This window comes from Mauremys mutica, chromosome 8 (genome assembly GCF_020497125.1).
Source record: "Mauremys mutica isolate MM-2020 ecotype Southern chromosome 8, ASM2049712v1, whole genome shotgun sequence".
Lineage (NCBI taxonomy): Eukaryota > Metazoa > Chordata > Testudines > Geoemydidae > Mauremys > Mauremys mutica.
In genome coordinates this window covers 97,141,321-97,167,182 of record NC_059079.1, presented here as the reverse complement: position 1 = coordinate 97,167,182, position 25,862 = coordinate 97,141,321, and the positions used below count along the sequence as shown (strand labels likewise).

Below are 25,862 nucleotides of genomic sequence, written 5' to 3'. Positions count from 1 at the left end.
AAAGCCTGAAAATGCAACCCAAGTGTAAGCAGAGTCTGCAAAGGGCCAGAAACAATAGCTCTGAGAGGTGCGTATTGCCCCAGGCATCTCAATGGGATGGGCATCCTGCCAACACCACCCCAGCAGGGGGCTCTGTGCATGTGTCAGCTGGCAGAAAGAAAAAAGTGCAGGGAGGCCCAGCCCATTCATCCAAGCAGATACATGCCAGCTGCCAGGGTAAGTACTAGGTCCCTGCCACTCCTATTCCCACCATTGGCCCTGTGCAGGGAGAAGATGGTCCCCTGCTGCTCCTGGGGGAGGAGAGGTGAAGCAGAGGGAGAAAGGAGCACCATGTCTCTGCCCCTCCCTCCCTGGGCAGGGTAGAGGCCAGTGCAAGTGGAGTGTGGGGCTCCATGTGTCGTGGTGTATGTAGGTGACCAGTTTGCGATAATCTGGCCCCAAGTGTAGACAGAGCTCATGCGCTCACTAACATTTTTCCATCAAGTTGCCCACACTAGTATTTGCACTGTTGCTACCAGTAGTGAAGCTACTCCAGTGGGAAAGGTTAAAGAAAAACGTATAGACAAACTAGTGAGTCTGTGGCAGAGCTGGGAATGGAAACCCATTCTCCTGACCCCTAGGCTTGTGCTTTACCCACTAGCACAAGTTCCGTCTCAGAGGAACCACCTCCTATTATGACACACCAATCCTTATGGGGAGCACGCTGAAGTCATGCAGTGTGGAGATTTGCTAGTGGCTCATATTTTTGGCTTACGCCTAGAACACAATGCCTGGAACATGTGAACGATAATCATATGACTTTAGTAGGAACTCGTGAACTAGAATTGCATTTTATCTCTGACAACAATGTCCTAGGCATCATGTGATAAAAAACCACATTGAATCCACAGGGTTACAGCAGCTTGTGCAGGCAAACCACATTTCAGCTTTACATTTTCCATCAGATGTTGCAAGTTCCCATAAGAAGATGTGGTAATAACAAGGCTTACTTCAGGTTAGAAGTATATTAAATGCATTTATGTAAAGGGAAAAACTTCTGTGTATGAAATGAACATTTTGCGAAACCTAATCATTTCTCTTCACTAGCACTTGAATATTTTCAGCATAGTAGCTTTTCCCAGATCCGCTGATGAGATCCGTCTTGAAATTAGAGTTTCCTAATTTAAATACTAGAGGGGAACAGACATTTGATCTTTGCAGTGGAACGCAAAATGAACTAAGGAACCTGTGAAGTAAAAGAGGTCAAATGTTCAAGATCTTTCAGATACCATCTGTCAGCAGCTTACAAGTAGCAAATCATCTGTAAAACGCAGAACACTGACAAATTTTGGAACATGCAATTTTAGAATCCAGCATGTGCTTATGTATAACCCGTTGGGCTATGAGATCAAGTATCGGTAATGCGCCTCCTCTCTGTAGTTATGGAATTTGAATGTCAATGAAATATTAGGTGCTAAAAATTGCTAGATATTATGCAACAAGGGAATAGGCCCACTTGTGTTCCAGTATAATATTCCAAGCATTTTCAAGTCATATTTCCCCAAATAAAGAGGTAACTACAGAATTCAATAAGATGCACAAACAGAAGTTTCAAACCTATTCTCTTTCTTCCCAAATGCACATAGTGCAGCAAATCGAGTCTCTAGATAAAATGCTGCTGGCAAATCTCTGCCATGCACAAAGTTGCCGGAAAGGGGAGCTGGGAAAGGGGGTCTTTGCATCCCCTGGCCAGAGTTCTTATGCACAAACTGCTGACAAGACTCAGCTGCAGATAGATATACACTAAAGACCCACTATGAAACAGCTCTCACCCCAGTGGCCTTGCTTCTGGGCTTCTACCACGTACATCTGCAGCAGGCTCTTTCCTAAATCGTCTTCCCCAACCTGCCCCAGCCATGCCTGATCCTGCTAAACCCCTTGATGGTTTTACAATGGACTGTCACTGGCTCCATAAACTCTTCATTGTATGGGCAGGGCACAAGCAGCACTTTTGCTTCTTCCACCGCGGATTAAACAGAACGAGATTAAAATGAAAATAATGGAATCTTTAAAGTTATGGGAAGCCAGAATCAATGGGATGAACCCTTTGCAAACACACATGGATAGGTCAGGGTAAATGAGTGTGGGGGAAGGTTTCTTCTCCTGCCTGTATAGGTAAGGGACTCTGGTCTCTGAGCTGTTGATCCTCATGTGGATAAAATGTCTCACTGTGCCCCAAAGGAGAATTGCTGTAGAAGCGAGGTCTCCATTAACGGAGCTCAGACTGGACAGAAGAGCTAGCATTTCCAACACCTCAGAAGTAACAGAGCTGCTGGGAGAGGGGAGTGTAACCAAACTCAGGCTGGCACCGGAGTAAGCTGCATCCTGACTGACTAGAGAGGCCTGAAATAAAGCAGAGAGAAAGTCTGTGAAAGAAAACAGGGAGAAGACTCTGGAAGGCTGTAGGACTCCAAAAGTCAGACTCTCAGCAACTGCAGGAAGGACAAGTTTCCTGAGGCAGGTGATGGAAGCACCAAAAATGAGAGTAGAGTAGAAAAATCCCATTGGAAGGGGACCTAAGGTATTGGACCAAAGCCAAGCAGTGTGATGGGGTGGGCGTGCATAAGAGAGAGAGAGAGAAAAAACATTCATCATGCGTTTTATTCTTTTGTCTGCCATAGTAGGTGCTCAGATTTCACTGCAATGAGGACAATGTAAGAAACCAACCAAAAAAGAACACTAAGCTGCCATCGCTTGAGAACTATCCATCCAACAGCCAGGCTACTCGAATCTTCAGAAACAAGGGGACCATCACACTGATGAAAAATGGATCTAGAAAAATTAACTCTCTGAGTTTATGATTGTTTATGGACAACAGCCTGAATTGCTGCTGATGTCCTGAACTGAGGCTATAAAAATATTAGTGCATCCGCCTAGAATATTAGATGGTTGCACATTTTTTCAACTGCCAGGTGTTTTTTAAAGTGAATGTAGCACTCCTGAAAGTTGTCAGCTTTGTTCTCAGTGTTGTCTAACTCCTGCAAGTATTTACAAGACAAGCAGGAGCAGTGACCGGGAAAGACATCCCTCTGCTGGCCCATCAATTCTGACTGAAGGGAATACTGAGAGCGAGGGCAGGATTCAGTCTCCGTGCTGCAGAGATGCCAACTGTAACAGTAGTCTCTTGCTCCCCGAAAACCTGTCCACGAGGAAACAGTTTGAGACCATCATCTCAATTTCCCAGGTCACCTCCAGGCAAATGGCTCAATATTCTGTTACTAATCCCTTGAGCAATTTAATGCCCAACACTTACCCTATGCTTAAAGCATAATCAAATGTGTGGGTAATCCTGGCCTGTTTAAAATTATGTGCCGTTTTATGCTTTTTAACCAGTGTGGCAGTTGGAGTCAAAGATTCCAAACGAGGAGGTCACGGAGTGCACTAGCATTTGGTTAAGTGTCACTGCACCAGAAACAGTGGCCTATGCAGCACTTTGAAAATGAAACCCAGCGGCTCCCCAAACCCTCTTGCTCTTCCCAGCCCTGTGAGTAACTCTGTGACACATAATGCAACCCCATGCAGTATCTTTGGGGACCACTGAATTTAAATGTATGAATGGTTTAGGTATGAATGTGTTCTGCTCTGTGTGGGAGGGTTACCACAGCTCCTCCAGGAACTAAAAACAGTGGCAGGCTGATTAAGGCACATCACTGAAACTGTAAACAACCCCAGAGAGGTTCCACCCCTGTGGTAGTTTGCATATATTTGTTCCAGCTGGGTTTCTCAGAGACCAAGGGACAAAGAGAAAACTTGGGCTATATAAAGGCTGAGTATAAGTAGACTTAGGGTCTTTCTTTAGATTCAACAAACAGACAGGACCACTGATCCTAGGAGGACCCAACCCTAGAGTGAGGAGTTGGAAGGGCATTGATCTACCAGGACCCCATAACATTGATGGGCTGTTTCTGGTACGTTAGTAAGCATGTAGGAACCTTTATTGTTTTTATATGTTTCTTCTGTAATGCTTTTACCCTAAGAATAAATGTATGCTGCTTAGAAAGAACTGTGTGATTACGAGTAACTCCTGGCAATACACTGTTCATAGCCCTCGGAAAGAAAGCAAAGCACAGGCACTGGCCTTAGGCAGACTGGCTTGCTGGGAATATCATAGTATATGGCACCAATCAGAAGAGAGTGGCTTGGATCCCTACCCAGAAACGGGGGATGGCTGGAAGTCCGGTACCTGACTGGGCATTCCTGGAGTGTGTGTGTTGGGGGGGTGGATACAGGTGTCGTTACCCTAAAACTGTGACAAACTCCATTGTCCATCATCTGAACTCCTAATGCTAGTGTCACATTAGACTCTCGTTTACTCCTTCCTAAATCCAATCCAGCTGTCGTCGCATCTTGTTCCTTTGCAGCATCGCTAAGCTCCACCCTTTCCTCCCCAACACAACTGCTCAACAACTTGGTTCCCGTTTGCCTTGTCTACTGCAAACTCCTTTTCTCAGTTTCTGCCTTCATTCCTTCTGACTCTTCCTCCTTCTCTTGTTCCCTCCATTATCATTCTTTAAACTTTCTTCGCTACACACCTCCTTATGCTTAGAAAATTCTCCCACTTCTCATGTGCCAGTCAGCAACCATTTTCAGTCAAATCCCTTTTTGAGAATGCCCTTCACCCACTAATCTTTGAGCCATAAGCCACCACAGGACAACACAAAGCAAAAACCTAACTAACAAGACATAATGGCAAAAACAGAACACATGCACTCTGTCCTCTGGGGAAAGCACTGATGCAGGATTCCCCTCCTAGCGTTTACTTTGACCTCCTCTTTCGCCTCCATTTTGTGGCATCATTTCTGTTGTGTCCTTATCAAATTTGACTGTAAGCTCCTTGGGACAGGCACCTTTCACTACTGGTAGTTTTTACATACCATACACATTCATGATCCTATATAATTAATGAACAATAACAGCTGAGTACAGAACTGTCTGGTCCCTGCAAATGGCCAACGTAAATGCAGTGTCAAGGTTGGGAAGTCAAGCACTCAGCTCAAACATCAGAAAATACAGAGTGAAGGCTGAGAGCTCAGCATTGGCTCTGTCCTCTGGGGCCTATACCTTAAAATAGGGGTGAGAAATCTGTCTTTCCATTGCATATTTGCATCCAAATTCAAACCAGGTCGGATATTAGTTTTTCAAGGATTTCTAAGGAACATTCTTCCTGCTCGTGTGCACATAAATTGTCATTGGGACCCAGTGAGGAGGCACATTTCTAACTAATCTCTGGGTCTTGCAGATAGAAGGAAACAGCAATAAGGGAAAGGATGCTAGGGGAGAAGGAGCAGGTTCAGATGTGACGCTACCCGGAAGCATTAAAGTGATAGACAGACATTATCCCCTAAAAATAAATTAATAAGGTGCCATTATGAACAAGCCTCACAGTTGTATGAAGTGCAAACACTGAAATCTTTATGAAGGCAAGTAAATCAGATTTACAAAGCTGCCAAGAGTGTTGTGACTGTTTCCAACACCTGACTGACTGACAACTACGGCCCTACAAAATTCACGGTCCACTTGGGTCAATTTCATGGTCGCAGGATTTTAAAAAATGGTAAATTTCATGATTTCAGCTATTTAAATCTGAAATTTCATGGTGGTGTAATTGTAGGGGTCCTGATCCAAAAAGGAGTTGTGGGGGGAGGGTCACAAGGTTATTGTAGCGGGGTTGGGGTACTGCAACCCTTACTTCTGCGCTGCTGCTGCCAGTGGCACCTCCTTCAGAGCTGGGCAGCTGGAGAGTGGTGGCTGCTGGCAGGGAGCCCAGCTCCGAAGGCAGAGCCACCGCCAGCAGCGCAGAAGTAAGGCTGGCATGGTATGGCATTGCCACCTTTACTTCTGCGCTGCTGCTAGCAGGGTGCTGCCTTCAGAGCTGGGAGCCTCATCAACAGCCACCGCTCTCTGGCCGCCCAGCTCTGAAGGCAGCACAGAAGTAGGGGTCACGGTATTGCCACCCTCTTAAAATAACCTTGCAACCCCCCTGCAACTTCCTTTTGGGTCATGGCCCCCAATTTGAGAAACGCTGGTCTCCTCCGTGAAATGTGTTATCTGTATGGTACAGTGCAGGGGTTCTCAAACTGGGGGTCAGGACCCCTCAGGGGGTCGCGAGCTGTCAACCTCCACCCCAAACCCTGCTTTGTCTCCAGCATTTATAATGGTGTTAAATATATTAAAGTGTTTTTAATGTATAAGGGTGGGGGGGGTCGCACTCAGAGGCTTGCTGTGTGAAAGGGGTCACCAGTACAAAAGTCTGAGAACCCCTGGTATAGGGTAAAAGCACACGTGATCAGATTTCATGGTCTGTGATGTGTTTTTCATGGACGTGAATTTGGTAGGGCCCTACTGATAACATCTGAAAGATGTAGGTGTTATGTGTGGCTATTTGGTTAAGGCATTGGTAATGTCTGCCCTTTTCACCACACTCTGCCCTCATGTACTCTGCATGCAAATGATTCCTGTTCTGATACATCTTCTCATGATCTGATGTCACAATGCTGAAAAACACAGTCTCTTTCTCCTGAGATACTGGCAAAACCAAAGTGGAAGAAGCCTTGTCTAACTTGCTGCTGCTCGTGGGGAAAGAGACTAGTCATCAATTAATTCCAGCACAGTATCTAAGAATTGTGTAAGGCCCCTGGATACAGAAGGCTGACTAATCAGTAGGGCCATAAAGTTGGGAAAGAACCTGTTGTGCCTAGTACCAAAAAAGGCACAGGATACACAAAAGGAAGTCACTTTGCCCTGTCCTACATGCCAAGTGCCCAGGCATCACAGCTGTCTAACATGGATCTCACATCTAAGTGACAATGCCTGGCACGCTGCTCGGCCAACATTCTCAGTTCCTGCAGCCTGCAGTCCCTGCCACGCGGCCCCTTCTCAGCCTTACCACAGAAGTTTAACCCTCTAGGGGTATGTCTACCCAGCAAAAAAAAAACTGCAGCAGCAAGTCTCAGAGCCCAGATCAATAAACTCGGGTTTGTGCTGCAGGAATAAAAATGACAGGGTAGACACTGGGCCTCGGGCTGGAGCCCAGGAGCCAAGGCTCTCCTCCTTTGCCAGATTTCAGAGCCTGAAAGTCTACACAGCTATCTTTAACCCTGCAGTGTGAGCCCCACCAGTTCTAGTCAGTTGATCTGGGTGCTGAGACCCATGGCCACAGGTCTTTTTTTTTTTGGCTGGGTAGACATACTCAGGTTCCCAGACTCAGGAAAAGTAACAGCTCTCCTTCAAACTGAACAACAGGCAGTTTTCACCATGGCTATCAACTGTACTATGATCCCAAAGTAATAAAACACACAGAGTCACTCGTTAGGGAGAGTGTCTATTTGTCCCTTTCTTTGTATTTCCATTTGTTTCTTTCAATCGTCTTAATTTTCTCAATCCTGTAAAACCAAGAAAGAACGATGGCTTTTTGCAGTGTGCGGTGATAGCAGACTGTTATGCAGACTTCAGATTGCAAAGTCATAATGTCTGCAATTAGTTAATTCCTCAGTCAAGTGCAAATTTTAACATACAATGTTTATATATTTCTTCCCCTCAAGTCATCTAGCATAGCAACAATCATGTGGTACCTCAGATAGAAGGTTATCACCCATTAGCCTTCACTGTAATTCTGTTGTGAGCATTCCAAAAAACTCATTTACTTGGCTTTTTGGATTATCAGGGGGCAAAGAGGCAAAAGAGAATTATTTAAGGATTTCATCAGACATTCTTTCTGATATATAAACATTTCCCACACACAAAAAATGTTATTAGGATGTCTGGTAATGTTAGATTAGGCCCCACTAAAAGAGGATACTGCTGGACAATTTAAGACCATCAGGGTCAGCTTTTAAATTCTTCATCTATTCAAAATGTAAAGCCAAGCATCCATACAACTGATTGATTTAAACCAAATTCTCCTGCCTGGAATAGGCACCTCCCTGGTGTGCTTTAAATTTCATAACCATCTCATCCCTTTATAGGGTTTAAGCTGACTGAGCTACATGCTCACCTCAACTGATCACTCTCGTTAGAGTGCGTATAGTAACACCCATTGTTTCATTGTGTGTGTGTGTGTGTGTGTGTGTGTGTGTGTCTTCGTACTGTATTTTCCACTGCAGGCATCTGATGAAGTGGGTTTTAGCCCATAAAAGCTTATGCTCAAATAAATTTGTTAGTCTCTAAGGTGCCACAAGTACTCCTGTTCTTTTTGCGGATACAGACTAACACAGCTGCTACTCTGAAACCATTCACCCTTGTCTCATCAGATGCAATTCTGATATATGCAGGGGATTATGCATAGACAAAAGACAGCTGAGTACATCCTGGACTGCTGCAAGCACACTACTACTAAACCATCGTTGTGTTTAGTTGCATTACACTTTTCACTCACAGCAGAAAATCAGGGATATAAAATGTTTACACCGGTAGCTACATATTAAAAAGGGGCATTCTATGATAATGTGCTGCTTTAAGGTGGGATTTTCAACAATGGCTTAACTCAGTTTACTTGAATAGGAGCAGTTGGGCCAGCGCTCAGTGCTTTTGCAGATCTTCCCCCTTAGTGTATTTGCAAATGCACAGAGGTATTAATCACATTAGGGGCTTGGCTACACTTACAAATTTGCAGCGCTGCAGCAGGGTGTGAAAACACACCCTCTCCAGCGCTGCAAATTGCGGCGCTGCAAAGCGCCAGTGTGGTCAAAGCCCCAGCGCTGGGAGCGCGGCTCCCAGCGCTGTCCGTTATTCCCCACAGGGAGGTGGAGTACGGACAGCGCTGGGAGAGCTTTCTCCCAGCGCTGGCGCTTTGACTACATTTAGCGCTTCAAAGCGCTGCCGCGGCAGCGCTTTGAAGTGTAAGTGTAGCCAAAGCCTGGGAAATCCAGGGAAAAAAGCAGAGGACATTGCCTTTGGAGAGGCAGTTAACAGATACTCTTTCACAGTGGACAGCGCCCATCCCACACAAATGTCTTACTGCAAAAGGGCAAGAGTGCCTTGGAATGTGCTTAGAGCCAAGATCTAACTTTATATATGCAAGGAGTGTCCTTGTTAAAATCATAATAAATAGGAGAGAAAAATCAAACCAACACAATTCCTTGAAAATTTCCAATACGTACTAGTAACTATACAAGTCTGTACTGCACTAGCAACACGCTGAGTTAAGGATTGTGGTGCACATTTTTAGCTGCAAAATGTGATAATTCTTGCAAAGATTTGCTGAAAGAAGGAAGATTGCATGAGATGACCAGTATTGGAATCATTTCATTAAAGTCAGACTGAAAGTTGGGGAACGTGGCAAGAAATGTATCATCATAAATTCCCTTTCAAATACCAAGAATGTGACCAACTATAAAATAAATGAAGTCATTAGTGGCTAGCACTGGGCATTCCAGATTTGCAAGCTGAAAACAATTTTTCCCCTGCGTCCTTACCTCCTATTTCTTCCCTGTTAAGAAATGGCATAAAAAGTAGAGATTGTGGTGATGTGATTTCAGATGCTTGTCACCCTAGTAAAACAAGTCTATTTTTAACAGAACTCTAGCTACCAAGCTGTCATGCTGAACTATGTATCAGTAATGAAACCAATAATGATGGAAAATTGTCTGGGTAATTATAGACACTTTTTAGATCTGCTTTGAGGACTCCAGTAAATCAACAGGAATAGGACAAGGGGGTCCCTATTACAGACAGACACGAAGCTTTGCTTAACTAGCACAGCAATAGCACAGGCGGATCCAATATATATTTTGTTGGTTATGTACTTTGGACATTTAAATTGGTCCATTTCGCAGTGGCACTTGCTACTGTTACTGCAATTAAGCTTATGTTAAGTACCTAACACCTAAATTCCCAGGAAGAACAAGGAAATCTGGGTCTTGAACTGTGGATATAAAATTGATATATTCAGCTATGAAAGTCATGAGAGTTCATGCCCAACGCCACACAAATTACTTCCCAGAGTTAGAGGGAGGTATTTGGAGGAAGCAGGCAATCAGAAATGGGATGAGAAGCAGCAGGGTTTCAATAGGCGGGACCATCTTCAAACCTGAAGTGAAGACAGGGGTTTTGTTTTAATGTATTGTACTGTTCCACTTATAGAACTTAGCTGTATGTGAGATCCTAATGCAAAACTAACCATGACCACCAATTTGCACTCAGATAATGACTGCTATTTGAAGATCTTAATGGCTTTGCAGGCGTTTTACAAAACGGAGAAAATGAGGTTCAGAGAGAATTCACACAGATAGTCTACGGTAATGCTGGCCTAGAACTCAGCTTTCCTGTGCCTACCCCCAAGAACATCCTCCTTCAACCTGCTATAGCAATTACACTGCAAATTCACAGATCAATAAACAGCAGTTCATTCCGCTGATCAAAGGAAAAAACAAAAAGATAAAGTTTTCAAGTGACTTTCCACCAAAGAGCTGGTACAATAGTTAGAAGAAGAAATTTTCTACTGTCTCTCCATCACCATACATGGCATTGCTCAGGCCAAAGAAAGCAAGACATCTCTTTGAAAGAAAAGGTTAAAAAGTCCAAGAATAAAAAGACCACTGTTGGAGGGAATCACTGAAGCTCAAATACTTTGCAACACAATATTTATTTTAAAATAGCATAACGTGGATCTTTATGTTTGAAATGTGAACACATATACGAGGCATTTTATGTATTAATTTTGTGCTACTTTTAAAAGATATACAATATACTGTAATCAAGTATCAATTAAATGATTAGCAATGCTCACCGACACGGATACATCCTCGGTTTTTCTTTTAGAGCTGGAGTCAAATAAGACATTTCGTCCTCTTCTTTCACAGTCCTGATACACAATCAGTCGGATCTGACTTGGGTCAAACTCGGGCAAAGGCCAGCTTGAATGGAAAACAAAAAAGGACAGAAGTGTCTATTACCACGAGTTATTACATCATTCCTTTTACAATTTTTGTATGCCTGACTTTATTAAAAAATAAAATCCAGTACATGCAATGGCAATTTATTAAACATGTTGAACCTATGGCAAGCATCATGCTTATGTAGATGGAGGGCCAAATCGCACACTGGTGTAAACTGGTTTAACTCAGCTGATAGCAGTATTAATCATAGTATCAAGGGGTTCCCAATTCTCTCAGTTTTATTGTGAGTCTGGTGATTTTTAGTGTTTTTTCTTAAAGCCCCAGCTGCTGGAATCAAGAGATTGCATGAGAACCTTGGCTTTCATTAAAAAACAAAACAAAACACAGTGGTAGTAATTTTTTATCCTTCATGGTTTCCGAGAAAAATTTGAAAACGTGAAGTGAGTGCACCCTAAAGCTTCAGTAATCCAAAGGCAAATAAAGAGAGCCCAACATTTTTTTCCAATGTCATGATTTTTAAGCCAAACCTCATGATTTTTAATGCTTGGGGTTGATCCATCAGCATTTAACTGCACAACTGAAAAGAAACACACAGAGAAGCCACTCATCCTCCCCTTTTATAAGGGCCCAAAACACTGTGAAATGACAGAATGTTTGTGTTAAAACATGATTACGCTGGTGTTGTTACTATAGATGGGTTCAAACCAAACCCCTAGATTAGAATCACCCCAAACACTGGACAGTCTACAGCTGGATGTGGCTTGGGCCTATCTCCAATTATTATAATTGCTGCATTCCGACGCAGGGAGAGACAATTCGGGCCACCATCATCAGCATTATAAGATCTTGTGTTACTAGACAGGGCCTTTATTGAGATTGTGCTTTCTGGGTCCCCTGAAGAGACACTTATCCCCAGCAATTCCTCCTGTAACCTGGTGAGCTTCTTGCAAGCCTTCTGCATTCAGGACTCCAGTGACTTAAACTAGTGTGAGCTCTGCAAATTGATAGCTTGCAAGGGGTCAAGTCCACAGGGTACTTTTTACCTTACTACAGATGGTACTGCTTTTATGGCTGCATCATAAACTTAATGTTATTTATATTTTTAGCGTGTGGAGTAAAGGTTGCTGTGCAGCCTAAAGAGAGCAGGAGGCCATGCACTGAGACTCCACAATCCAAATAAAAAACAAACAAACTATTATGGTAGGGTTGCCACCTTTCTGATGCCTCAATAACTAGAGCATCTCTGCTCTGCCTCTCCCCCCTAGCTCCCACCCCCTTCTCTGCCGCTTCCCCCAGCCCCACCCCTGCTCCACCTCTTTCCTCCAAAGCCCCACCTCTTCCCCACAGATTAAAGAAAAACCAGACACAAATGGCACCCGAGACACGCCAGCCAAAATCCAGACTGTCCAGGTGAAAACCGTATGGGAGGCAACCCTGTATTATGGAGTAACTAAAAATACTAGGAATCTGTAAAAGATATTCATAAGTGTTACTGCTAGATTAGTCTCAGCCTGGGGGAAATTTAAGCAGCAGCAATAAATACGGTTCTCTGGGCCTCTTGGGAGAGGAAGTCCATTTCCTAACAGCTTAGCCCCACAATTTAGCAACAGAGGATAAAAAGAGAAGCTGCAGACAGGATGCTATGCAACAAACAGTAAGAGGGAAAAAATATAAGAGAAAACTTGAGCAATTTACAACTGAAATAAGTTGATGTCCAGAGGTTTGAGTGTAAGAGCCTGGTCTTGTCTTGACGTACGCACATCAAGCTAGTTACCCTCAGTGAAAGCTGCATACCTCAAAAGGAGACCAAGTACTACTCTTTGCTAGAACAGCTATTAAAATGGCACAACAGAGTCAGAGTACAGCGCTTGCAAGCAACGCTGGTCCTCTGCCCTTCTCCTGCATCTCCTACCAGCAGGCCCAATCCTGCAGCCTACTGAAATCAATAGGAATTCTGCCATTACTTCAGTAGCAGCAGATTCTGGCCCATTAACACTGCAGGCTCTGCAGCACTAAACAGGTTCTGACTGATAGCTGGTGTAAGAATCTGGTGAGGCTCTGCTTCATGGGAGAGGATAAGTGTCACTTACTGTGACACACAACCACACAACTATTGGTTGGGATTGCACCAGAAGAGGGTTATTTAACTGAGACAGACACCAAACCACTACATTTGGGGATGTTTGGCCTCAAGCCAAACCCCTACACCCAATCTCTAGTTCTTGAGGCGAGGCCAGTAGATAATCTCAAATTCACAGCCCCAGTAGGAACATATGGCTGGGGCATCTCCTACCCCTAGGTAAAGTAGGTGGAAAGTTTAGAAACCATTCTCAGAAGCTATGCCATTGACACTATTATAAACATGTACTAATAATAATCCATTGCTTGCAAAAACATTATTTTCATTTGCCCCACTCCTTCAATGCATTTGAATTTGCTTCTCTCTTAAATAAGAGCAGGACTTCTATTAGTCAGTACTTCTGACATTCGACTTTGAAATCGCTTCACTATCCTGACAAAGAAGGGCAGGAACCGTTCCAGATGTTCAGGAAAGTCTGCTCATAACAAGCTCCAGGAGCAGATTACACACGAAGAGGAAAGTAAGCTAAATACAAAACCCTTGCTGCATTCTGCAACATATTTGATCAAGATAACAAGAGCCTGTTTGCTTCTCCGTTTCTGCACATGTCATTTTAACTTTCTTGACACAATTCTTCAACGTGTACTGTAAATCATATTCGTGATAGTCCCAGTTAGGTGTTATCTGTGTTACATAACATAGCTCTAACACACAGCTTTAGCCTTGCAAAATATTCTCTGGCAGTACTGGAGTGTTCCCTGTATCAGAAGAAACTGAAGAGTACTAGCAGACGGTTCAATAGGACAGACAGTAAACAGAGGCAGGCTGGCCCCTCTAACTCACACCTGTCCCGTCAGCAGTTAGGGTAGGTCTATACTGCAATTAGACACCCATGGCTGACCTGTGCCGGCTCGCAGGGCTATTTAATTGCAGTGTGGACGTCCGGGCGAAGGCTGGAGCCCGGGCTCTAAGACCCTGTGAGGTGGGAGGGTATCAGAGCCTGAAGCCCGCAAACCCGAATCAGCCGGCACGGGCCAGCAGTGGGTGCCTAATAGCAGTGTAGACATATGCTCAGACACACATTTTAGCAGGAAACAGGATACACAGTTGCTCTCCTGTTTAGCAGATGTAAAGTATTGTAAGGCTGACATCTAAAAAGAGCATCTGGAGAAAATACACAAACTACTGTCTGCTATATGTAGTGCACCCTCCCAAAATAAATACTGCAGGGCAATACTCTGGGACAGATAGTCACTGGTGTAAAAGAGAAAAGAAAAAAAACTTACACAGCTAAGGATCTGCCCATCTGTATTCCCAAAGTGTGGGGGATTCTCTTCATTGTAGAGGAAGATGATGGTCCAGTGGTTAGAGCACTAGCGTGAGACTTGAGGTTCAAGTTCCTGCAGTGCCGCAGACTTCCTGTGTAACCTTGGGCAAGTCACTTAGTTGCTCTGTGCCTCCGTTCCCCATTTGTAAAATGGGTATAATGGTACTTCTCTCCCTCATAGGGGTGTTGAGAGGATCAATATATTAAAGACGGTGAGGCACTCAGATACTACCATAATTGGCACTACCTAAGACAGAGGGCCCAAGCAAGGCTGTCAAAACCATTTAGCTCTTAACCTGAGACTCAAAGGATGCAAAAGGACGGCCTTGTATAATGCCCCTCTATTGCTGGCAATTTCACTTGTGTGGCATAACAACCTTTGGGGAAATGATGGTAACACGCAGAGAAAACTTTTTCCTTGGGGAGAAGGAGAGTGAGAGGAAAGATTCATGGAAAATACATTCCCTTAGCTCTCCATATAGCTATATGTAGATATTCTTTTCTTAAATGGTACCTTCCTATGAAGCGTAATTGATATTTGGTTGAGGTTTTCACAGCATTCTAGGGGATTTAGACTCACATGTTCTACTCATGTTAATGAAAGCCACGTCTAAACCTTCCAATACTGCTGTGAAAATCTTGACCGGTTTGCTAATGAGACGTTTCTCCTGCATAAGCCAGCTGCTACTACTTGATCTTCCTGAGCAGCTGATTTTAAGAAATCTCAGTCTGTTGTGATGATAGAGGATTTTGATGTCACAAATTTCATATTCTGACCTCACTGAAGGACCAACAGAGGAAAATGGGGTGGACCATTTCATTTAGCACCATAGAGCACCCGTCCTGATTGTATTACTGTAGTTCCCATAGGCCTCAAATAAATAATAATTCATATAGAGTGAGATTTTCACATGCACCTAAATAATTTATGAGCTTTAGAAAATCCCATCCATAATCAGCAAATTATGTAAAGAACATGGCTGTTTAAAGATGGGAAATATGAGAAAAAGAGTCTCTTTAAAGGTTATATAAATAAACAGATTCTTTAAAACACAACTCAGAAATGTAAGCCATTTTCTTTAGATCTTAGCAATGAAGTGCTCGAGCCTGGCCCCTAAATGGTGAAGAATGACTTGGTTCTACAGGTAGACTTCCAGATATCACATTGCACGTTAGTTGAACCTGCTGCAATTAGATCATAAAGATGGACTTCTCTCCAAAGGGTAATACTACACAACACAACCAACTGGGTGCATCATTTTTAACTTCATCACCTTAAATGTCATGGTCATTTCTGCTCCTGCACTGAAGGTGGAAGAAGTGGGGGCATAAGCAATTCTGAGAATACTACCTGGCTGAATCACCAAACTAATACAGTAATTTTCAAAAAGTCACAAATGTTTGCAAATCTTGTTAGAAGTAATACTCCTAAAACATCCACTCATGGAAATTCAATGATCAGACACATTCTCTTTGGTCTTCCTTTCCCCTCTTTGAATCCCACTGAATGTAATTTGTTTGCAAAACGATTTAAAACACCAATGCTGAGATTTGTTCAGCAGTACACAAGTCACCATTCTGAATTCCCTCTGATAAAGGATTTTCTCACATATCTCTAACACACAGCATTTGTTGCTACCACAAATATTTCTCTTGGTGGTGATGGGGTGATCTTAAGATGATGTTATACTGCATCACTATGGATTTAATAAATGAGACCACACACACAAATGCTCCCTCGGTCCATTAAAAGTTCATTTTTTTTCTGTAACTAGAAACACACAAAGCCCCCTTGTTCTTTATAATATCAACGGAACCTTTTTCCACCACAGTAAGAAATTACCTTAATGATGGTTTTTCTCTCTTGGCAAAGATTTTACCTTGAATAAGATTTCATGTCTAAATGACTTGGGGCACTACTAGGTTACTTTTTAATAACTAACACAACATTTTTGGAAGTACAAATGAATTCAGAGCAAACTAATCAAGACACTAAATAAACAGAAACCTGTAACTTACAATTACCAAAAAGCCAAACCTCTTTAAACAAAGATATGGCCAGTTCTCCAAACAGCAAGCTAAAACTATCAGTCAAATTATTGTTCTCAACATCATGTTACCCATAGGTATGAAAACTGCCCAGTGATGAATCACTTCAAACTATTTTTAAAAGCATCTACGCAAATGATATTTATAGTTTACAGCAGCTTATCTGTTCTGCATGTTTTTCATGTTAGCACCTTTTTAGAATGTTGATAGAAACAGCCATACTGGAATAGACCTCTGGTCCATCTCGACTGGTGCCCTCGCTCTCATGATGACCAATGCCGGATGCTTCATAACACAGCTAGCAGTACAATGCTATGTATGGGGGGGCCGGTATTTTTTCTTGGCCCAGCTGGTGATCAGTTACATTCTGAAGCATGGGGATTCACAGCCCTTGTGGTTTTAACTAATTTACCTGCAGATGCTATTCTTAGAGGAGTGTTATTATTATGTGTACGGCAGTTGTGATTAGAGTCCCCAGTCCAGGACTGGGACCCCATTATGTTAAGTCTTGAACAAACATATAACAAAAAAAGTTTGTCCCTGTCCGGAAGAGCTTAGATTCTAAGTCTAAAGGTGAAATCCATTTCTGAAATCTTTCTAAGCTGTATGCATTTAAAATATCCTGCAGCAAAGAGTTACACAGTTTATCTACAAGTTGCATAAAATATATATATTCTTTCTATTAGGTGTACATTTGCTGCCTATTGATTTTGAGATCCCCTCCGTTATTTTATTATGGGGGAAAGTAAACAGGAGCACCTTATTGGTCTTCTGTGTACTATTCATTACATTATCTCTATTACCTCTGATCTTGTTCTATCTCTTGTCAACTTAAGTACTTCCTTCCCTTTACCACTCCCCACTCCACAATCCTCCAGACATTTCTGCTGTGTGCTCCTGGATCTTTTCCTTTCCTATGCCTTTTTAGAAGATGTGACCCCCTTTCCTTCCCCCCCCCCCCCCCCCCAAAAAAAAAGGAATGCAGGACTTGCAGTCAGGACATACCATGTTCTCTAGCATTTTCTCACCACAATTGAGTAACTCACTCACTGTTTTGACTGCTACTATACTTATACAGATGTATGTTGAACTATCCAGGACACATAGATCTTCTTCCTGAAAGAGTACAACTAATTTGGAATCCGTCAGGTATGTAATGGGTTGTATGTTGACAGTGTTTCCAGTTTTAATGTAGCCATTTTTGCTAGGGACACCAGAAATGCAAATGAAAGAAATTATCCAAGAATGAGGAATCCAGTTCATACCACTGCTTTGCATGGTGTTTTTAGCAGGGAGGTCTACTTAAATTTCTGCGACATAATATGGCCTTATGGTTGCAGATGGAGGAAGAAGATAAGCAGATTCCATTGCTAGTGCAATTACAGGACCAATACTTAGAAAAGTTTTGCAAGGTACAGGTGTCCTTAAAAGGTCTCAGGCCACTGCAGGGTTGTATGTTCATTTTGGTGAATTTTAGGATGTACGGCTCAATCCCGCAGAGAAAATTCTAACCTCTGAGATTTGACAAAGGTCACAGTCAGTGTCAGCTGATTGGGAGGGAGCTTACCCTAATGCCCTGGTCGACACTGCCTCCTACAGCTGTGAACTTTGTCTGGGATCTTCCAGCAATCAAGGGTCTGTGGCTATGGATGGTTGTCAGGGAATAACCAATGATCTCTAACGCAGGATCACTGACAAGCTTTTAACCCTAGCCATTGGTTTGAAAAGGTTACATTTTCAAGGCTTGCCAGGAGGAAGAGGGCTAGAAACTGACTTTTCTTGTAAATGAAAGCCGAGTCTGCTCTTTTACATTTCTGGAGGGAGGAAGGGCACAGCTGCAGGCTGCAAATGCCAGCTTTGTGTCACATCTATAAATCTGTCTCATTGATCTATCAGTTTAGCAATCCTCACTTTGAGTAACTGTAATAGCCAGTCTCTGGGATCCTTGAGTCGCTTGCACTGTGCACATACTGTACCACTGGTCACATAGAAAGCGGTCAGACGTTCTGCACTCTGTACAGTATACCGGGATCTAAAATTCGGCTGGTTTCCACCTTTACTGGCTCCTAAATTCTAACTTGCTGTCTGATTCCCTAACTGCAACCTACACTAACTTCAGTTTGTTTTCATTTTTAACTCCCACCTGTTAGTCACTTGCTTCTATTTATCCATTCAGCTCTCACTTGGATGCCTATTTCACACTCTAAACGCCAATACACTCCAAATGCCTTTTTAAAATATGGACTTAGTTCTTCTCTGCTGGCTCCTGAGCAAAAGTACACAGAATATAAAGACACAGTATAGACTAGTTAACCATATTATAATTAACATGTTAACCTGAAATCATCTTGAGACAGTGAAAACAAATCCCCTAGAAGGTTTGTGAAAAGGATTAAATTTGTTGATCATCTTTACAACTTGACTTCCAGCAATCAAAAATTTAAAAAGTCAACACTAGCAATTCCTCAAAATAGATTTTTGGGCATATTTAATGCATGCCATTCCAGAAAACACTCATTTAGTTTCTAGGGGATTTACAAACACACACAGACTTTCCCTAAGGTGTTCTTTTGGAAAACCACTCTGTAATATATAAAAACACACAAAAAGCAAGAATAGTCCCTTTAGATTAAATTAATTAGCACTGAACACAACACTTCATTATTTTAGCACATCAGCATTAGCCTTTGCAAAATTATAGCAGATGGCATTAATTTAAGGTATTTTTAAAATGCAGAATAGTGCCACTATATACAGCTATAGGCATTATCAACTATATTTATTTTAGAAAGCATGACATTTCTACAAAAAAAGTGTTATGGCAGCAAGTCTATTGTTAAGATATTTAGTAACCAAATTGTTAAAATAATTTCAATAATGTGAATATTTATCGTACCTGGGAAGCATCTTTGTCCCCCAAGCAGTTCCACTTTTCAAAATCCCTATAAACTCCTGTTATGCCCAGCTGCCAACCCAGGTTAATAATAGCAATGAGCCATATTCATCCAAAACCACAAGACTGTCAGGTGACATATTGAGAGGTCTGAATTTAACTCAAACAAAAGACTCTCCATGTTGCAATGCAAAAAGCTTAATCCTGGCAACCGGATCATAAAACCAGCCTTCAAGAAAGCAGATCCCTGAAGCAAAATATGGGCTTTTGCACAAGGATCCATCTACACTGTCTTATAGTTTCATAACCAATCTCCTGTCCTTCCATTCTGCTGCCCAGTCCAGGATCTTTACTAAAGTAAACATTGTCTGTTTTTCCAGTTCCTTTGTCTCCCCAAGTGTATTACTGCGGAGGAGAGAAGATCAGTCTAATTCATTTGATAGCTAAATGCTGCTTTGGCAGTCAACGTAGGCTGTACATGCCAGTTTAAATCTATCCTTCTTCTTTAGCGAATCCAATATGGGTTGAGACTCATGACCAGAATCCCCTGGCAACTGTGGCTGCAGTTCTAAGCCCTCGGGATCCACATTTGTAAGGAATTCAGACTGATAGAAGAAGAGGGGAGAAAAACAAAGCAGCTTGCTCTCAGACACCTCCCCCTTGACATTCTTGGAAGCTGCAGGATGCTCCAGTCCAACCCTGGCTGACAGTCTGAGCCAGGCGAGTGGAAAAGCAAGCACTAATAGCCATCATGTGACCCAGAGCTGTCAGTATATGCCACCTGGATCTGCAATGAGCCTGCCAGCCAATCCCAGCTCTGCCTTAGATTCATGCACACAGATTTCACTATTAAAATAAGGCCTTGAAAGGTTTAACAGTATAGGGGGCCTGCTTTGTACTGGAAATCCAAAAATGATGCCTACGATTATTCACATTTATTGCACAGGTTTGGATTGTTGATACACAGTTACAGTGCAGAACTTAAGTATGTTTCATGCTAAGTGAAAACAGAAACATTTTATGTTTTCCAGCAACCTCCATCCTTCACCACCATCAATCTCCAACAGGAACAAAGAAGGCACTGTATGCTCTATAGAGGCTCATTAAGATTACAAGTAATCAGGAACAGTCAAGACAATCGGATGGCAATACACAGTTTAGAAACAGGAGATGTGTAATAAGACCTGCTAAGAAATCCTGACCAGCTTCAGAGCTGTAAACAAGGTTTCATAACTGCTCTTGGGGTAACCCCTGGCCATAGAAGGAAGCTGTTTGGTAATACCATCACAGGAGCAAAAAGCTCCGTGTTTATAGGATTCGTCCCAAAGTCTTTGGAATTGGGTGGACAGTGAAACATCCAGAAAGGTTCAGCATGCGACAAAAGGTGTTAAATATTGGGTGTGTGTGTGTAGAAATAGCTCATATTATTAATTTTCTTATTATCTTGGACTAGGAAACAGTAAGAAGTATGCAGAGGTAGAAAATTAACACACAGTGGGGACCATCACCCTTAAAAATTTGGGAGGAGCCCCACTTTAATTTTACTCTGTATCTGGAGACTTAAGGGTTTTGCTAGCACCTAGGATACACAGGGAGTTACCAGAATTAGTTTTCCATCATTAGGATTTTCTGCAGCATTTCTCCCTTCCCCCGCCCCCCAATCGCAAAATTCACTGTTACTGCTAATCCCTTCATTTCAGAGAAGCAGAATGAGCTAATACATAGCTTCATAAACTTCATTCCTGGAGCCTGTCCTGCAGAGGATTTCCTACCTTCCAGGGTGAATTCCACTGAAGAACACAGAGTTCCTGTACAAACGGATACTCCCGTGGAACACGCAGAATGTTAGGACTCTAGGGGTGAATTCCTGGCTTCACTGAAGTCAATTGCAAAAATCCCACTGGCTTCAGTGGAGCCAGGATTTCACCTCAAAACTCTACCTGAGTGGTGTCTTTTTGATCCTTTGTAATGGGAGCAGGAAATATATATATACCAGAAGTAGAAACTCAATCCAACATCCAGAACTACAATCTGTTATGCTCATTACAGTGACCAAAATTAAGGACCAAAACTCTGATCCTGCAAACAGTTATGTGTATGTTTGACTTAACACTTAACCAGTGAGTAATCCCAATGGCATCAGCAGAACTACTCAAATGAGTAAAGCTAATACTGTGAGAAATTGTTGGCGGGATTGGTGCCTTAAACCCAGATTCTGCCTTTCATACTCTGAACTCCCTTTCAATGGGAATTATAAATGATAACGTTTGAGCCTGAGTTATCTTCTTGCTTACCAAGAGGCACAGCCAAGAATACAGTAGCTTGCTCTTGCTAGAATAAAATTGCTTGAAAACCATCTATGTGACGTGCTCTGTATGCGCTGCTCTCTATAAAAGTCAATGATGTCAAAAGTGACCTTTTTCCTAGGGATGCAGCAGTGAGGAGTTGAGCCCAATGTATTATGTAAACATTTATTTACAGGAGTAATGCCTGAAGTTTCCATTTTATCTCACAGTAACTTGATGCACATTGAAGAGATGAGCTTTGAAAGAGGACACAGCCACAGACTAACAAGTGAGCAGGAAAAAATCTGAATGGATATCACTCAAGATGTGCTACGTGAAGTCAACCCTCATAACTGTAGAAAGACAGCAACAACTGCCGCATCCTCTACCGACAATACTCTGTATGTTTCAAGAGGGCCACAGGATAAGTTAGAAACACGACCACCATAATGCATGCATACAAAAACAGTCCACCTTCTCCTGTATGGCTACCCAAGACACATCCTGTTCCACAGAGATATATGGGTAGCAACAGGGCCCCACTTCACCTGAGGACCATGGGAGTTTCTGGTCCCATAAGGAGCACAAGATCGGGCCCTGAGTTAGTAAAGTAGATCTAATTACACTATCAGTTATTTCCCACATACAGTTGTGTCCTCTTCCCTGTGCTATTTGCATGTAATTAATTTTGTGATAGAGTTGCAGCTTCTATTACTGACAGGTGCCTCCATGAAAAAGGACTTCTAAAAATATTGTAGTTCAGAGAAAGTTGCCTTCATTTCCCATTTAAGCCAATGTTTTCTCATTGACTTCAATGGTGGATACAGACACTCAGCACCTCTGAAAAATCAGTCTGTTTTTTTAGGGGCTTAAATATCAATATGTATATGAATCCAGGCTTTCCCAGCAGCTTAAAATTAGCAGCAACCAAGAGAATGAGGAAGAAGGAAGGCAACCTATATTTCCTCAGCAAGATAACTGAAAGAGCTATATTTTCTACCAATCTAGAGAAACTTTTAAGAAGATCATAGAATCATAGATCCTGTCAACCTGCTTAGGCCCCCAGATTTATCTTCCTTAAAGAAAACTAGACCCTATGGTTTCCAATGAGAAATGCTTTTAGATAGATATATAAAATCTAAAAGCTTCGTAACCTTCCTACGTTAACAAAGCTTTAACGTAGGAAGGAATCCTGCAAACCCTTTACACATGGTGCTCACATCAAGTCAAGAAGACTTCACGTTGGAGGGGCTTGACCCTAAATAAGAATCTGACACAAGGAATCCTTGGGCAATGCCACATGAGATTTACCTTTCTTTTCACATGATAAATGTTTGAGCTTGAGCAGGATGGCTGTCCCCCTTTAAAAACTACATGAAAAATTAAGAAAGTAAAGATGCCTAAAGTGAAACTAAACTATCAGAGAAAGAATCTGATGCATAGTTAAGCTACACTGGAACACTGGTGTTTGTTTTGTATCCAGTTTCCAACTGCCATCTCCTATAAATAAGACATGAGACACCAAACAAACCTACATAATACCAACTGGTACTGCAAGACAACAGGGCATTTTTTCCCCTGCCAAACAGTTATTTTATTGTGCACTCCCGGGTAATCAGAGAGCTGAAGAATCTCTCTCTGTAGCTATGAAAAAATAAAGAGTAAATAGTTTAGTGTTGTGTGTATTTAATGGAAAGGTTTGGGAAAAAATCCCAAAACAAATCACTCCCAATAGATACAAATAGTTATTGTAATCGAGTGGGGAACACAAACTTGTCTTCACTTAGGTCATACATTTAAAAAGCAAATGAAATTCTCTTGTCCGGAAAGGAAGCCTTTTTTAATGTGTTGATTTTTTTCTGTGCAATTCTGGCAATGTTTTCTTTGATCCTTAAACCCATGTACAAAAATTTTGCCTCTGTCTTCCATTCCTTCATCACAGTCATAAAGACAACCTTACATTCAGTGGTGAAGCATCTGCATTTACCTTCTGCATAAAATAACCTGGCACACAATACGTTGGATTTCCCCCATTAAAACTAGCAACAACCTTTCCTGCAAGTTCCCAACACTGTGAATTATTAATACGAAAAACTAATCTTGGCTGTTTCACAGTGCAGGACACGAAGCAGTCTCAATGCAACTCAAGGTACTTGAACAAAAACAAGGTTACTAGCTTAATTTTCTGACTTGCGAAGTCTATTTCTTACATGAATAAACGGTGAATTAGCATTTTAAATGTTGGAGGTCATATATATGTCCAATACATCAAAGAACTCAGAAAGGGCACAGTGTGAAGATATGAAAACATTTACTATCAATAGAAGAGAGTCTGAATATAAGATCTCTGCTGTCACTGAATCTGAAGGTGTGTGGGCCAGCTTCTCAGCAGCTATAAATCAGCAAAATTCCATCAGAGAATTGTCAATATCCAGCATTCAATAGTCATGAATCAGGCCCCCAAAATAACAAAATTACCTTAAGAATCATGAGATTTTAAAAACAATAATACACTTTGGGTTCTTTTTATTTCTCTTCTGGTTTTTGAGCCTTTGGGAGTCATGTTCTCAAACTTTTCTCTGCAAGAAGGCTAGAAAAGGGTTGGGTTTTTTTAATCGATTAAATCTGGCACTCTCATAAAAATATGCCTCCAGGAGCCAGAGCTTTAAGAAAAACAAGTATTGTAAGACTCTTGATGAAACTTGTGAGAGCTGGCAACACTGCTATTACTTCCATGGAGCTATGTTGATTTACACCAGCTTAGGATTCTGCCTATCATCTGCTTCTATATCAAGAAAAAGTAAATTATTTTATTAAACAGTCATGTAACTTCCTAACAAAAGGACCAATTATAAAAGATTATGGATAGAACTATCCATAACCTATAAACACTAATGTACCTATACAGCACATATCCACACTCTTAATATCAAAACACCTCGCTGGGCTGGCATCGTGGCAGCAGGAGACCAGGAGCAATACAGGATCCCTGCCTTTTACACAAGACATGAAGGTAATATCACTGGGATCCAAACAAAAGGTCACCAATTGCACCATGTTTTCCTCCTTCCCTTCTGGTCAATTGATAGAAGAGCATTAAATGAAACCATCTGTTTTCTCCTGTAAGGGTGCGTGTGTCTATTCCCAGAACTCAAGGGCTCTGGAAATGACAGAATGACTGGGAAACTGTCACATCTGCCTGAAGAATTCCCCATTTGCAGCAAACCAAGTTGAATGTATTTTTTTCCATTCCCTTCTGTCTCCAGCTACAGCTCAGCCAGTCCACCCTGGAATGCAAGAACTCATCTCAGCAATACAGACAGAGAGATGGATAGGAACGCCCTCCTCACAAGGGGACGTTCTCTGCCATTGCTCTGACAATTACCCACCTCAAATCAGTACTGCCAACGCTCATAATTTGATTGTGAATCTCACAATATTTGGTGTTTTTCTTAAAGCCCCAGCTCCGGTAGTCTGGGGGACAATCTCAGCTTTCATTTAAAAAGAAAAAAGTACCTAGCCCGCGTGGTTGCAGGGAAAAGCTTGACAAAGGCTCAAAACCCAGAAGGCAAAAAAAAAAATGTATTTTTCAAATCTCATGATTGAAATGCATGGAGTTGACAATACTGCAGCTGCTATGCTATAGTACAGGGGTCGGCAACCTTTCAGAAGTGATGTGCCGAGTCTTCATTTATTCACTTTAATTGACGGTTTCGCGTACTGGTAATACATTTTAATGTTTTTTAGAAGGTCTCTCGCTATAAGTCTATATATTATATAACTAAACTATTGTATTGTAAAATAAACAAGGTTTGCAAAATGTTTAAGAAGCTTCATTTAAAGTTAAATTAAAATGTTGATCTTATGCTGCCAGCCCACTCAGCCCGCTGCTGGTCTGGGGTTCTGTTCACCTAGGCCGGCAGTGGGCTGAGCGGGGCCTGTGGCTGGGACCCTGGCTGGCAAAGGGCCGGCAGCCAGAACCCCAGACCAGCAGCAGGCTGTGCAGGGCCGGCGGTCGGGACCCCAGACCGGCAGTGGGCTGAGCCGCTCAGCCCACTGCTGCTCAGGGGTTCCATCCGCCGGCTCCTGCCAGCCGGGATCCCGGCTGCCGGACCCGCTCACCCCGCTGCTGGTCTGGGGCCCCAGTCCTGCCCACATACAGTGGGTACCTAATCTTCTCCCTGGTTCTGGCCCATTCTCTTCCTCTCTGCACTGAGCTGAGGGTGGGAGTGCACTGAGCACAGGGCTGGGGGGGGGGGGGGAAGGTTCTGGCCAGGAGCTAGAATGAGGAAGGGGCCTCAGGGTTGGGGCAGGAGGTTTGGGTGTGGGGCACTTACCTGGAAGCTCCCATTTG

At 42.5% G+C, this 25,862-nt stretch overlaps 1 protein-coding gene across 1 annotated transcript in view; it reads right to left on the bottom strand.

Moving 5' to 3' along the window:
* Positions 1-25,862, bottom strand: part of FNIP1 (folliculin interacting protein 1) — an 87,655-nt gene that overhangs the window by 38,411 nt on the left and 23,382 nt on the right. The window contains 1 exon segment of the mRNA XM_045026508.1: positions 10,766-10,892. Within this exon segment, the coding sequence (XP_044882443.1) occupies positions 10,766-10,892 (127 nt within the window).